The sequence below is a fragment of the Nuphar pumila genome, chromosome 2 (assembly GCF_984573655.1).
Source record: "Nuphar pumila chromosome 2, dmNupPumi1.hap1.1, whole genome shotgun sequence".
Taxonomy (NCBI): domain Eukaryota; kingdom Viridiplantae; phylum Streptophyta; class Magnoliopsida; order Nymphaeales; family Nymphaeaceae; genus Nuphar; species Nuphar pumila.
The window spans coordinates 68,911,165-68,926,656 of NC_143250.1; the positions used below are offsets into that span (position 1 = coordinate 68,911,165).

The 15,492-nt window shown below is 37.3% G+C and overlaps 1 protein-coding gene across 13 annotated transcripts in view; it reads left to right on the plus strand.

Moving 5' to 3' along the window:
• LOC149845691 (uncharacterized) overlaps nucleotides 1–14,353 on the plus strand; it is a 47,033-nt gene extending 32,680 nt beyond the window's left edge. For 7 of the 13 annotated variants that reach the window (XM_089995913.1, XM_089995919.1, XM_089995915.1 and 4 more), the window contains 4 exons: nucleotides 596–671; nucleotides 9,896–10,008; nucleotides 13,877–13,936; nucleotides 14,013–14,353. In XM_089995913.1, the coding sequence (XP_089852039.1) occupies nucleotides 596–671; nucleotides 9,896–10,008; nucleotides 13,877–13,936; nucleotides 14,013–14,118 (355 nt within the window). In that variant the 3' untranslated portion in view covers nucleotides 14,119–14,353. Of the gene's footprint in view, nucleotides 1–595; nucleotides 672–9,895; nucleotides 10,009–13,876; nucleotides 13,937–14,012 lie in introns of those variants that run through there. The other 6 variants (XM_089995922.1, XM_089995924.1, XM_089995920.1 and 3 more) reach the window with 4 other exon arrangements.
• The last annotated feature ends 1,139 nt before the right edge of the window (nucleotides 14,354–15,492 follow it).

Genomic DNA, 15,492 nt, shown 5'->3' on the forward strand with positions numbered 1-15,492 from the left:
TTCCCAACTATAAGGCAAAGTGCCCACCAATGGTATATTTAGTGTACCATGAGGTCTAAAATCACATTTTTTGGAATAAAACCCAATTAGAAAAGGCGAATTCCCTTGCTGAAGGTCCTTTACTCCATCATGTAGGGAAGAATGGTATATTTCACGTTGGGCAAACCGTTAAGCCTTCCTCTTGGTGCAAGTTGGTTCTGTTTATACTTAACATAACTGTCCAAATGAGATTTTCTCTCATACCTAGCAGTGTGATAAACGATTAGTTGGTGATATATATATATATATATATATATATATATATATATATATATATATATATATATATAACAAGAGAGAGAGGTGCATGTTTTCATGATCCATCATGATTTTTCTTCTTTTCTATTTGGCCTAGACTTATGTGATTTACGGGATTGTGCTTGATTCATCGGTCAGAGGAGCAGTCATGAGGTGGGGTTGGATTTATGGTTTCCACTCACAGGCTAACCTTAAGTTCGTAGCCCCAACCAAGTTCTTGATAGAGTTTCAATGATCGTTCTTGTTTGTTGTTCTAATTATTGAAAATATTGGATCATGAATTGAATTATTATTTCAGTGCAGGACATTTGAGTGGGCATATAAATTCGCATCGTTCTCATCGTCAATTCTATTCTTACAAGCTGAAACGCTTGGTACGATTCCCTTTCTTGTGACTTTCTACTTGTACTGCCAAGCCAGTAATGTTTGATTTTGTAATGTTTTGCTCAGAAAAGCCTTAAAAACATGAGAAGAGCAATATTTCCGTGTCAATGTTTCCGGCTATTTTTAAGTCCAAAAATGTCATTTCATTTAAGCATGTTTTAGTAATTTAAATCAGATGAACATTGATAATGTTGATATCAAAGGTTTAATATTAGATAAACCTTATATATATGTATATATGTATGTACATACATATGTATCATAGTCATTGAAGTCCATCTCCACAACATTTTGGTGAGACAATTTCTCAGGATATTAAACGATTTTTTTTTGGGTTAAATATGGGAAGAGCTTGTCATTAGGAAATTGAAAACATGAAATAATATAGAAATGAACATTAATAAGGTATAGTAATACTCTTTTTTAAAATATGAGGACAAGTTTTAGAACTGTTTTAACATAATATACAAAGAGAATTATATTTAACAATAAAATCTAAAAATTTCTGAAAATGTAGTGACATTCCCCTGATAGTTTCAAAATAATGATGATATATGTTATCATGATCTCTCATGAACCGTGTGCAGACTGTCAACTCGCTGGGCCGGGCCAAGGTAAGTGGTCTGGTCCACAGCCCACCTTTCCCGTGGGCTAAATGGGGCCCAGTCGGCCTGCAAATTCTCACCTGGTCCCAAGGACCCTAATGAGAGAGAGAGGGGTACCTCATCGAAAAATACTGCTGCTAGTATGGGGCATGAAGTCGTCAACCATAGTTGTTTCTCCATTTCATTCTGTTTTTATTATATATTTTTTATATATTCTGTAGCCCTTGGCCTGTGGACCACTCAACTTGATGCCTGCCACTACTCACATGCCACCTGCCCGCTCATATTTTTAGCTGATATCAGCATCTACTTAATGTTAAATTATGTAAATCCAACTTGTAATTTAGTATATATATTTTATATATATAAGGTAATACATATACATATATTATATATATGTATATGTATCTACCTATTATATATATATATATATATTTCTATCTATATATATATATATATATATTTCTATCTTTAGTCTTAGGGGTAGTTTTGGCATTTTACACATTCTTTTTGGTGAATATGTTTGTATTTTTATTTTCCTTTTTTCTTAATTTCTTTTTCTTTTAATAAAGTGATAATGTACTTGCCTTGGGAGGGGCCCAACCCACTAGTTGCTGGACCCCTCCAATTGGAGGGGCTCCAGCGACTAAATGGAGCCCCTTCCAAGGCCTCCCAATGCCCTATAAATATGGGCACTATTTCTTGTATTCTCTCAAGGGTTTGGGGACTATTGCCCAGCCTTTTGTTGTTTATGAATCTTATGAGTGCATTTGCACATTTGTGAGTTCGTGTTTTGTGCACAAGTGTTTCAAGTGTTCTTGTTGTGCGTATGCACACATTTATTTTTAAGGATATTGTTTTGTTGATTGTAGTATTTTGTTGAAGATACTTTCACATGGTATCAGAGCCTCGTTGAAGAAGAAGAATTGCGAGTCTCCTCCGTTTAAGTACCTCGAAAAGCGTGCCTTCAAGCTTTTAAAGTTTGAAGTGGATCATCTTTTTCAGACAATATTTTAGAAGTCTCTTTTATCAAGAAAGACGCTAAAAATATTTGAGGTACATATTATTTCTTGTCTTCTTTTCTCTCTAATGGGCGAAAAAGACTCTAATTTCTCTCTTGGGTTTAAACTTAATGTCTCAAACTATCATGTTTGGGCCGGTAATATGGAAGCCCATATTAAAGAAAAGGGGCTTTGGGGTTACGTTCATGGTTCAATACCGGAACCGGAACCGAAACCGGAACCGGAACCGAAACCGGAACCGGGACCCAAAATCACCATCATTGAAAAAGGGGATATTAAGATCCTTGAAGGGGAAGAAAGACAAAGGGCTCTTGAAGAATATTCTAAAAAGCATGATGATTGGGAGATGAAGAACTTTAAGATCTTATCTTGGATTTTTTCATCCGTTGAGACCAAGATAAACGCCAATATCATCAAGTTTAAAAAAGCTTCTGAAGCTTGGTTGTATCGTGAGAAAATGTACACTTCAAGAGACTTATCTCATAAGTACTATTTTCAAAAGAGGGCTTTGACCCTCCATCAAAATGAGATGTCCATTTGGGAGTACTTTGCCGAATTATCCTCTATTTGGGACGAGTTTGCCATCCTTGAACCAAAATGGAGTGGAGATCAATCGAATTAAGGCACAATATCCTGATGTAGATCTTCATTCATCAGGATCTCCTGCCCAGTCTGCATCACAATATACAATAAGTTCATGCTCATTCTTGCCATATGACTGTGGTGAATATATCAATCCATCCCCAATAGTCCCTTTCAGATATATAAAAATCCTTTTAACCGCTTCTATATGTCTAGTACATGGTGCATGCATAAACTGAAACACTTGATTGACTGAATAAACAATATCAGGATGAGTGAATGTGAGATACTGTAACACTCCTGTTAGACTGCGATACCTGGTGGGGTCCTCACACAAATCTCCATCATGAGCACTAAGTTTTTGGTGAAGCACACTTGGAGTTCTTAGAGGTTTGCAGTTTTTCATGTCTGCCTTACTGAGAACATCTACGATGTACTTGTGCTGATTGAGCATCAAACCATGAGCCTGGTTATCAACTTCTACACCAAGAAAATAGCGCAGGACACCAAGATCTTTCATTTTGAACTTCTGACCTAATAATTTTTTTACTTCTTTGATGTGAGCTTCAGAGTTTCCTGTGATGACAATATCATCAACATAAATTAATAGTAAAGTAGTCACATTCTGGCTTCTAAAAATAAATAATGAGTAATCTAGTACAGAACGTAAAAATCCATGTTTTTGAATCTCAAGCGAGAAGCTATCAAACCAAGAATAAGATGCTTGTTTTAGACCATAGATAGCTCTCTTTAGCCTGCACACATGGGTTTTGCAATTTTGTTCTTGATATCTAGGGGGTTGTTCCATGTAAACTTCCTCCTTCAAATCTCCATGCAAGAATGCATTTTTCACATCAAGCTGACTCAACTTCCATCCATGTTCAACAACAAGGGAAAGAATAATTCGAATTGTTCCCATTCTCACCACCGGATTGCAGGTTTCATCATAGTCTTGCCTTGCTTCCACAAGTCTTGCCTTGTATCGTTCAATGGTTCCATCTGGCTTATACTTTATTTTGTAGACCCATTTGCATCCGACAACATTTTTGTCAGGTGGTCTGGGAACAACTTCCCATGTTCCACATTCATATAAGGCCTGAATTTCATCATTCATGGCTTCTACCCATTTGGTAGAAGTGGCTGCCTGATAGTACATAATGGGCTCATCTTTCTTATTGAGTGCAATTAAAATGAGCTGAAGATCTAAGGAGAAGTTGTTATAGCTGACCTACCTATCAATAGGATGTCGTATGCGTTTTGATTTTCTGACTTCAAGAGTATGAGAGGAAGTAGGATCGGCGACTGAGGCATGATCTGCATGGCTTGATGCTTTCGGTCTCTGTCTAGAATAGAAAATGCCTTTGTATCTGCCCGGTACGAATGATGGTACTTCCTCCTCATTTTGTGATCCTGATGTCCCAGTGTTCTCAAACATCTCTTCTTGCTGCACACAATCTGGGGAACAAACTTTATTATAACTAGCAAAAAGTTCTGAACTCAGCCAAGGATAGTAAACTTCAGTTGTGTTAGGGGACATATCCGTTGTGTCGGCTCTGTGATCAAAATTTTGCTCATCAAAGACAACATTCCTTGAGATTCTGTTGCGCCTGTTAGTTGGATCATAACACCTATATCCTTTGTAGTCATCTGCGTATCCCACAAATCTACACTTCTGAGCCTTGTCCTGAAATTGTTTATCAGGGACTGATCAATATGCACATAACAAACACATCCAAAGACACGCAAATCATAATAACTAGGGTGAGCTCCAAAAAGACAGTAATAAGGAGACTTATTTTCCAGAACAACCATAGGCAATCTATTTATCACATGTACGGCAGAATGAAAAGCTTTTGTCCATAGGTTGATGAGAAGATTACTGTCATGAACCTTACTCATGACACTTTCAACGATATGCCTATGTTTTCGCTCAGCAATCCCATTTTGTTGAGGGGTGTGTGGACAAGACACCCTTCTTCCTATTCCGTTATTTTGAAGAAAAGAAATAAAATCACGAGATGAGAACTCCCCAACTCCATCACATTGAAAAAAATGGATGGATTCAGAAAATTGATTTTTAACTAAGGAAAAAAATTTTGAAACAAAGGAAAAACTTCCAACTTATTTTTTATGAAATATATCCAAGTGTATTGAGAATATTTATCAACAAAGATTAGGTAGTATCTGCTCCCAGATTCAGAGACAATTGGGGTGGGTCCCTATACATCAGAACAAATTATCTCAAAAGGTTTTGAAACTCTCTTATTAATGGAATGAAAAGGCAATACATGACTTTTGCATGAAAGACAATTGGGACACTTCTGACTTTTCTCATCCCCATTGAGACCTTCCTTTGGAATAAGATTACTAGAGACAAGTTTCTCAATAAAATGACTCCCACAATGTCCTAATCGACTATGCCATAAGAAAGGCTTATTACATTCAGAAATACTAAAAACATTTGCATAAGAGGAGGAACACGACTCTAATGAAGACTTCGAATCCAAATGAGCAGGGCAGACAGAATGCCATGCTTCTTCAAAGACATACATATTGCCTCGTCTCTTTTCTTCAACGAATGTTTCCCTCGTGCGTAGGTCCTTGACCTGCACAGAGAAGGGAGTGAATTCAACTGAAGCATGATTATCATCAATAAGTTTGAAAACAAAGACTATTTTTCTTGATGTCGAGAGCGTGAAGAACATCAGAAAGTTTAAGAGTAGAATCTGACATGGGAATGACAATTTTTCCAACATGAGAAAAAGGATGGTGGGATCCATCACCAGTGGCAATCTTACTCTTGCCAAAATAAGGAATAGGGTTAGAAAGTTTACCTGCATCGCCTGTCACATGAGTTGCTGCCCCTGAGTCGACAAACCAACTGCCTTCATCACTCTGCTTCAATTTCAACTCTGACAAGGCGGATATCAGTAGATCTTTAATCTCTCCACTGTCTCTGATATTTATGAACTTTCTTTTGGTTTCTGTCTGTGGAGCCTTTCTTTTATTTTCTGGATTATGCCAACAATTCGCCATGATATGCCCTCTTTTGTTACAAAGGAAGCAAGTGGGGATGGGTCGTTGTCCCTGCGCATAAGTTAACATATTTGGAGTGGGAAGCAAACCACGTCCTCCGTGTCCACTTCGCCCTTGCCTCCCTCGTCATCGTCCTCGACTTCGACCATAAGTCACTCCTGTGGCAAAAACTTCTTGGGGATTTGTGTGAACATGAGTTTATTCAGAAAACCCTTTCAGAGTTATTTCATACTGGATCAATTTAGCTCGTAGCTCATCAAAGGTAGGAAGGACAGACAAGCACAATAGTGAAGTGACAATCATATTGTAGTCAGATCTCAATCCACTCAGAGTTTGTTGCACCATGTCACTCTCACTTACCGCACATCCTATAACTGCAAGTTGATCTGTGATAATCTTTATCTTGTTCAAATATTCCATGATGGTCATGAAATCTTTTCTCAGCAACTGAAATTCTCTCTTGAGAAAAACCATCCTCGCTTATGAAACCTGTGAATACGTCTGAACCAATCACTCCTAGAGTTGCAGGGTTGTACAATTGTCAGGGATGGCAACAAGGACCTCTTGAGACAAGGTAGAAGTGATGAATGCAACTATTGATTGATCTTTTCTTTCCCAGTTGAGGTATTCTGCATTTTTGACATACACAATTGAACTCGCCCCTTTATCATCTTTCTCTTCTCATGGGACAAATTCTGGTGGGACTAGAGTGGTTCCATCCAGGTGACCTAAGAGACCTTGGCTCCTTATAAAAGGAATAATTTGTCTCTTCCAAATCAAGAAGTTTGAGGTATTCAACTTTTCAGAAACGAGTTGATTGAGAAAGCTTGAAGAAAGATTCGATTGAAAAGAATAAGGATCCATTGAGAAATAAAATTCAACAAGTGTTCACGAAGTGCTCAACCTTTTTTTTATGAACAGGAGATCACATACTGTCAGATTCAGAAGATAGTCAGACTTGAACTTTCCTTTACACTCTTGAAAGATTGGAGATTGACGTAATGAAAAACACTTTCACACGTTAGATATGTTTTCAGGCAAATGTAGAAAATAAGAATCAGGAAGGAAAATCACACAAAAAAAAACTGTCACCGAGAAAGGCTGGGATATCTGAATATGCAGAATAGATGCGTGGAGGAGATTGGGCAAAGGAGACAAATCAAATAATACCAAACGAAAAAAAAAATCTGAAATAGGGATCGTGGTTGTTTTTGTGTTTCATGTGAATCGATTTCAGCGATTCACGTGAAATAGAATCACCCCTTTTTGCATAGTCTGGATTCACGTGAACAGGATTCACATGAATCTCAGATCCACGTGAATGTCACGCCCACGTGAGACGTGGGTACACAGAAAATTTCAGTAAAGGGGAAGAAATGAGAAATAGAAAGGAGGAGAAAGGAAATGAAGAAGAGTAGAAGAGAAGGGACGAAAAACCTCAAATCTCTGATTGTCGCACCTGTCGGAAACCTCTTCGGCCCTCAGATGGATCTCCGCTCTGATACCATGTTAGAATCTCCACTGGTACCTGTATTGAGAAGAGAGAAAGAGAGAGAACAAAAGAAGAAAGGTAAGAGGGGCTGCGGCTGTCACGATTTCAACTCATGAAATCGTGACCTAAACTTGTATTAATAAGTTTACATTATAATAATATGGATTCGGGTCTGGTGTATCCAAACCCGAATAAAATAAAAATTACAAACTTTACATGACTCGGGTCCTATCCAGACTGTACATACAATGGACTTGGGTCGGGTCCTAATGACCCAAAATACCACTTTTTTCACACAGTACATATTGCAAGTCAGTTTCAAGATGCGCCCACATCAGTTCATATGAGTGTCGTATTAAGAATAGTTCGATACATCAAAAAAACTATATTTAAAGTGTTATTCTTATCCTCTTCATCATCTTTAAATCTTGTTGCTTATACTGATTCTAACTGAGGAGGAGATCCCAATAACCATCACTCAACTATAGATTTTTGTGTGTTGTAGGTGATTCCCTCATTTATTGACGATGCAAAAAACAACAGAAAGTATCTTTATCTTTCACGGAAGCTGAGTATAGGGTGATGGCTATAACAACAATCGAGGTCGTGTGGATGAGATCATTACTTTCAGATATGAGTGTTGATGTTTCAGAACATTCAAAATGATATTGTGATAACAAAAGTGTCATATTTATAACCAACAATCACATGTTTCATGAACGAACAAAACGTATTGTCATTATGTTCGAGAATAATACTTGAAGGGGACGATTACTTTACCATATGTTCAGTCCGAGTTTCAGATTGTGGACTTCTTCACCAAAGCTCTTCCTCTACTAAGATTTTTGTATATTCTTAGCAAACTTTCGGTGATTTTAAGGAGTATTAAAATAGTGTGTATATATTTATACCTAACTAATATATGTATATTTATAAAATATACATATATCAAGAGTATTTTGATCATTTAACAATATGTAATTTAGTACAGTTCAATAGGAACTGTCAAGTCTTTTTAGTTTTATTTATTTTTTGTTTTTTATTTGTATAATCAATGGACCGTTGGGGGAGCCACTCCAACACCCTTCATTACATGCGATGCTTTATAAATAGAGCCTCTCAGTGTAATTCATGCTTTTTTTAAAGCATTTTATATGTGCTAATACAAAATCTATTTTTCTATTGTACTCTTGTGGAATTTGTGTTTTTGTGTATCTCTTTTATGAGATTGTCATCGGTCCATTAGAGACCATACTATATTTGTGCGCTTGTGCAGCCCTTCATTGGCATTGTAATTGTGCACTCTTGTTTCATTACACATTTGTCTGCTATCCAATTTCAAAATCAACTACCATGAATGTGCAGAAATGAAGCGATCATGATTTTCAATGTAAGAATAGTGTTGCAAATCTAGTGCAAATCTAGTCTCAAGCACTAGTGTTTGGCAAAAAGGTTTGAACTTTGAACATACTGCATGCTCGAATATAACAAAACTTTATCTTCATCAGTCTTATATGCAACATGTGCATAAAGCTAAAACTGAAATGAAAAAACACCAAGCTTGTTATGTTTGTGCTGGTTTAACACCAATAGGTTGACTCGGTGGGGTTACCTGAAAATTACTTGGATGAGTTATCAGTCTAGCACACCGGCTCTGTGATGATGACTAAGCTGGCCTTATTTTTCATGTTGCTTTGGTGGAAAGAATCACTTCTTCTATTGAGGCTTCTATCGACAGCTTCAAGCTGCTTGTGAAGCTGAAATTGTTTCCATTGATTGATCTGCTTTTGATTTTTTGCAGTTTCTGCATCTAGGTTTTCCTTGTAAGATGTGATTGGTGTTATCATGGGTGGTATTGACATCAAGGGATACTGGTATTGATGTGTCGAGTGATAGATGGCTTTAATAGGTTGCTTCCAAACGTGGACTAATGTTATCTGAAACAAATCAGAAGTTTGGGACCGAACATGGTTTCAAACTTCCCAAATATATGTGGCAATGTGGAGATAAGTCATGTCTTATTAAAGGGGTTGTCGGGAAAAGGATACTTGTCAGAATAGAAGGAATGGTGCCATAATAAAATTATGCATTAGAAGGAACTGTTAGTCTCTCCTGTTTAAGAGAATGAGACACTTGAAAAGTCATACAAGCCTTTGGCTGTCTTCCTCGACTGGGGAGAAGGCGAACATTGAAGAAGTGAAAAAGTAATAAAGTGAAATGGTCTGTCAATGCACTTGCATATATTATTCAAATATTTGTTGCAGTTACTGCAATATAGGTTTCACTTTGATATAATTGGTAAACTGTTAATGCAACTCAAACCCAGAATCATGACACTATATGTAGCTAAAGTTAAGTTATTACACTTTATATTTGTGATATATACTTTAAAGTTCATTTTCTCTACTTATATTGTGATGCCTGCAACTGAAATCCTTCCGTTCATTTACTTGTTATTTCATGCAATACTGATGTAGGTGAAGTGCTGTAAATCAACATGCAATGTTACGGATGTGAAGGAGCTTTTAGCTTGCCATTATTGTTTCAATAAAGCATTTGATAGGTTCTATGATATGTACACGGCAACCTGGTACCTCATTTCATTTCCGTTCCTTCTTTTTTTGGTTGGGGTGGGGAGATGAGGGGATGGAAATTCATCACACATAACAAGGAAAAAAAAGCCATGCCTTCCTCTTTGATTTTTTTCTCTGTTTCTGACCCATTTTCCTTTTAATTAGATTTTCAGTTAAGTGCACAATTACAGATTGATGCTTAGTGCTTGATCAAAGATACTAGATGATGTCTCTGCAAGTCTACCTGTGCATGTGGATCTTCCCAGTTTGTGTCTGATCTAGCTGTGTTTTAAATGCTCTTGATCATTCAAAACGTCCCAATGTATTTCAGGGCTTGTGTTGAGAGGCCGTTACTTGCCAGTTGGCACTAGTAAACTTCTTTTTTGAAGCAACAGCCAACAGTTGGCACTTGCATGCATGCTTTGGTGTATGTTCATGTCTGTTAAACTCGCTCAAAGTGTCTGACAGACATGCCACATCCTGTCAATGCAGTGTCAGTTTATTGTGTCGGGTCACTGGACATGTGATGTGTGTTTGGGGTGCTTGTATTCGGGGAGATGCTAGATGCAAATTTACAACAACAACAAACAACAACAACTACGCTTTCATCCCAAAACAATTGGGGTCAGCGATATGAACCAAAAAAGAAATTCATTTTGGGTCTTCCACATGAATCCTTTTCCTCCAATCATTTCTATCCAACGCCATGTCCTCGGTGAGGTTCAAAGCATTCATATCCTTTCCTATCATCTCCATCCAAGTCTTCCTAGGCCTACCCCGACCTCTTTTAACTAATATATTTTCCCATTTCTCCAACCTTCTAACTGGAGCATCATTAGGCCTTCGCCGAATATGTCCAAACCATCGTAAACGATTCTCTCGCATCTTATTTTCAATGGGTGCAACACCTACCTTCTTACGTATCTCTTCGTTCCGAATCTTATCTTTTATTGTATTTCCACACATCCATCTAAGCATCCGCATCTCAGCTACACTCATTTTTTGAATATGATGTCTCTTGGCAGCCCAACATTCCGTACCATATAGTAAAGCGGGTCTAATAGTCGTCCTATAAAACTTTCCCTTCAACCGCAATGGCATTCTACGATCGCACAACACTCCAGTAGCACTTTTCCATTTCATCCACCCAACCTTTATCCTATGATTTACATCTCCATCAATTTCTCCATACTTTTGAATGATGGATCCCAAATATTTGAAATAATCATTCACCGGTATATCTTGCTCACCAAGCTTCACTACACTCCCATCACTACTCCGTTGCTTACTAAACCGACATTCCATATATTCAGTCTTACTCTTACTCAACTTAAAACCTCTAGCTTCCAATGTCTGTCTCCATAATTCTAACTTAGCATTAACCCCAGCTCTAGACTCATCAATCAAAACAATATCATCAGCAAACAACATACACCACGGTACATTTTCTTGAATTGATCTCGTAAGCTCATCCATCACAATCGCAAATAGGAAAGGGCTTAAAGCAGATCCTTGATGTAACCCAACCGTTATCGGAAAATTGGTTGTCACCCCTCCACAAGTGCGGACATTGGTTACTACTCCTTCATACATATCTTTAATTATACTAATGTACTTGAGAGAAACACCTTTCTTCATCATTGTCCACCAGAGAACGTCCCTAGGTACTCTATCGTATGCCTTCTCTAAATCAATAAAAATCATATGCAAATCTTTGTTCCTCTCTCTATATCTTTCAATAAGTTGTCTAAGAAGATGTATAGCTTCCATAGTTGATCTTCCAGGCATAAAACCAAATTGATTTTCCGATATCATGACAACCTTCCTCAACCTAGACTCAATCACCCTCTCCCAAAGTTTCATAGTATGACTCATGAGTTTTATACCACGATAGTTTGTGCAATCTTGTATATCACCCTTATTCTTATATAAAGGCACCAAAGTACTCTTCCTCCACTCATTAGGCATCTTATTTGTTCGCCAAATCAAGTTAAAAAGATTTGTCAACCATTCTAAACCTTTCTCTCCCAAGCATTTCCAAGCCTCGATAGGTATACCATCTGGGCCAACTGCCCTTCTTGATTTCATTTTCTTCAAAGCCTCTGCAATTTCTTTCTTTTGAATCTTGCGCATGAAGTCACGATTTATCTCATGAAAAGGAATGGAGAAGTCTCCAAGATCTTGAGCATGACTATCATTAAATAGCTTATCAAAATAATCTTTCCATCTCTCCTTAATCTCCTCATCTTTGACTAAAACCCTTTGCGTTTCATCTTTGATACATCTAACCATACCCAAATCCTTCGATTTCCTATCTCTCATCTTTGCAAGCCTATAAATATCCTTCTCGCCTTCTTTGGTATCCAACTTGTCATAAACCTCCTTATATACCTTAGCCCTCGCGTTTCGAACAACTTTTTTAGCTTCCTTCTTTGCTATCATATACTTCTCCAAATTCTCATTATCACGACTCTTACTTAGATTTCTATAACACTCTCTTTTAACCTTAATAGCTAATTTGACATCCTCGTTCCACCATGATGTATCCTTACCTAGTGGTGCACCGCCTTTAGACTCACCCAATACCTCCTTAGCTACTTTTCTCATACCACCCGCTATCTTATTCCACATTGATTCTGAATCCTCCTCGAGACACCAATCAACTTCCTTAACTACCTGCTCTACAAACATTCTTTGTTTAGCTCCTTTCAGTGCCCACCACTTAATTCTAGGATCTATCCTATGTCTATCCCTTTTGCGGTATTGTCTAATTCTAAGATCTAAAATTAAGACTCTATGTTGTGTAGCTACACTTTCTCCTGGTATAACCTTACAATCGATGCAACAACCCCTATCTCTCTTTCTAAGTAGGAAAAAATCTATCTGACTCGTATTAACCCCACTTTTAAATGTTACTAGGTGAGACTCCCTCTTCCTAAACCAAGTGTTTGCTAAGATCATATCATAGGACAAACAAAAATCTAAAATCCTTTCTCCACTTTCATTTCTTTCTCCTATACCATAGCCTCCATGGATATTCTCAAATCCATCCCTACTAATGCCTACATGTCCATTAAGGTCACCGCCGATGAAAAACTTTTCTCCATAAGATGTCTCTTGTACTACTCCATCTAAATCTTCCCAAAATTGATGCTTAATGGAATCATCTAAACCTACTTGAGGTGCATAAACACTAATAATATTAATAATATCCGTACCTAATACTAATTTAATAAGTAAAATTCTATCACCCTTCCTACGGACCTCAACTACATTATCTATAAACTGACGACTCATAACAATCCCTACTCAATTCCTATTCCTATTTATTCCTGTATACCAAATCTTATATCCCCAAGGTTCTATCACTTTAGCTTTCTCACCTACCCATTTGGTCTCTTGAAGACATAAAATATCAATCTTTCTCCTACACATAACATCTACTAACTCTACCAACTTACCAGTTAAAGACCTTATGTTCCAAGTGGCTAACCTAATTTTATGGTCTTGGACTAACTTCTTTACCCCCACCCGTCCAACAAAGTGAGGGAACCCTTGCCTATTTGACACCACACCCGGGCGCCGGTGTGACGCGTCGCTTCTGGGCGACGACCTAGCAACCCTTGCACATTTATCACTGCCTCCGGGCCTAGAGAGTACAGCGCGTCGCTCAGTAGGGAACGCCCCAACGAAATTCTCATATTGGTTCATTTTCATAGGATATGACAAAGTTTTTATGCTGGCTGTCACAGGCCTACCGCAACCCTCCTCCTTTATCCGGGCTTGGGACCGGCAGTGTATAACTACACAGGCGGAGTTATGCTAGATGCAAATTTGATGTTCTTTTTTTCTTGCATGCATTGCTTAATGACTCATCATCTGCAGGAAAGCACCAGGACTACGGCTTATTTGGGGCTCTGTTTGCTGCGATGAGCATTTCAATTGGTGAGTTGATTTATTTGAAGGGTTGGTGGCACTGTATATATTCCCTAACTTGTTTGCTCATGATTATTTTGTTCAGGCATCGAGTGAATTGCTTGAATGCAGATGTAGATGGCAGCGCATGTCTCATAAATAAAGGATTACTGGGAAATAAGAATGGCCAGCTAAGCGACTTCATCTTCTGAAGGAAATGAGGCATCCACATAGCAATTTGATCCAACCATACAGGGTTCAAGTTGAGGAGCTGTGCAGTCATATCAGCTTTTGGTTTGGTCAGGTATTGTTCATCTGATTTTGAAAATATGACATTGTATTGTGATATTAATGTAACAAAACAAATTTTATTGTAGTTTTCATCTTCTTCTTTTTTGTATTTTATTGACACATTTATTTTCTGTATACTTTTTACATCTTTACATATGCCGACTTTGCTTGCTTCTTGGTAATTTTAATTATTGCGAATGATAAGCAAATTTCTACAAATCCATCTACAAAAATGTGGCTTTCAAGAAAGATATCTTCTTTTTTTGTTGACGAGGAACCCTCTGCCAAACTAAAGGCTGCATTTTTGCAGCGGATTTATAGAAATTTGCTTATCACTCAGTTTTTGGTTGGCCTTATTAAGACGGAAATTTGCTGATTGGGGCCACAACCAGTCGTCGTTGGAATTTTTTTAGAAAATCTTCCCTCTGTTTGACCATAATTAAAAACGTACCTAAGTTTCATTGTTTTTCTTTGTGCTAAACATTCTCTTTGATATTGTATTATCTTTCTAGTTTTTACCAGTTATACACTATACCATTGGGTTTTGAACCTGTAACGTCCCAACACAAGATGACGTGCAGTAGATGCTCCTACCAAACAAGCAAAGCCCCCGTTAGTAGTTACCAAGTTACTATACAATTAATTATTTTTTAAATTTTATATTATTAATATTTTATAGGAAGCGTATTTCCTAAAAAAAATGAAACTTTCAATCAAATCTAAATTCTGGAACGTACAGTGGAGGAAATTTTCACCACTATTTCTTTAAATTTCAGGTAAAGAAATTTTTATATGTATGGGTGTAAGAGTAGCTCGAGTAAGTTTTTTATAAGAAATTTTCCGGTCGTTTAGAACATTGTTTATTTTTCATATTTCGTACAGAAATGTCCTTAAGTTTTCCATTTGCAGATATTGTGTAAATGTGAAAGGAAAATGATTTGTTGATTTTACCCTCAGGTTGAGAAATGAGAAGAATCTCCTAATAGTTTTTTTTCATTGCTACACTTTTAAAGCTGTAGTGAAAAGAAAAGTTATTTATTAAATTCCTGGAAGCCCCTTGAGATTGCATGCATGTCAAAAGGAGAATGTTTAATTCTTTATTTTACATATAAACTTCAAAATTAATCTGTTCCTCACTATATATGAATTTGAATTTCATGGATCTTTAATTGTGTAACGAGTATAATATATAGGGTCTTTAATTTGAATCTAGGTTTTAAAAGTACTGCCGGATTCATGAACGTCTAGCCCGAGAGAGGAGAGTAGGGTTGGGAAATGAACCAAGAAGCTCGCAG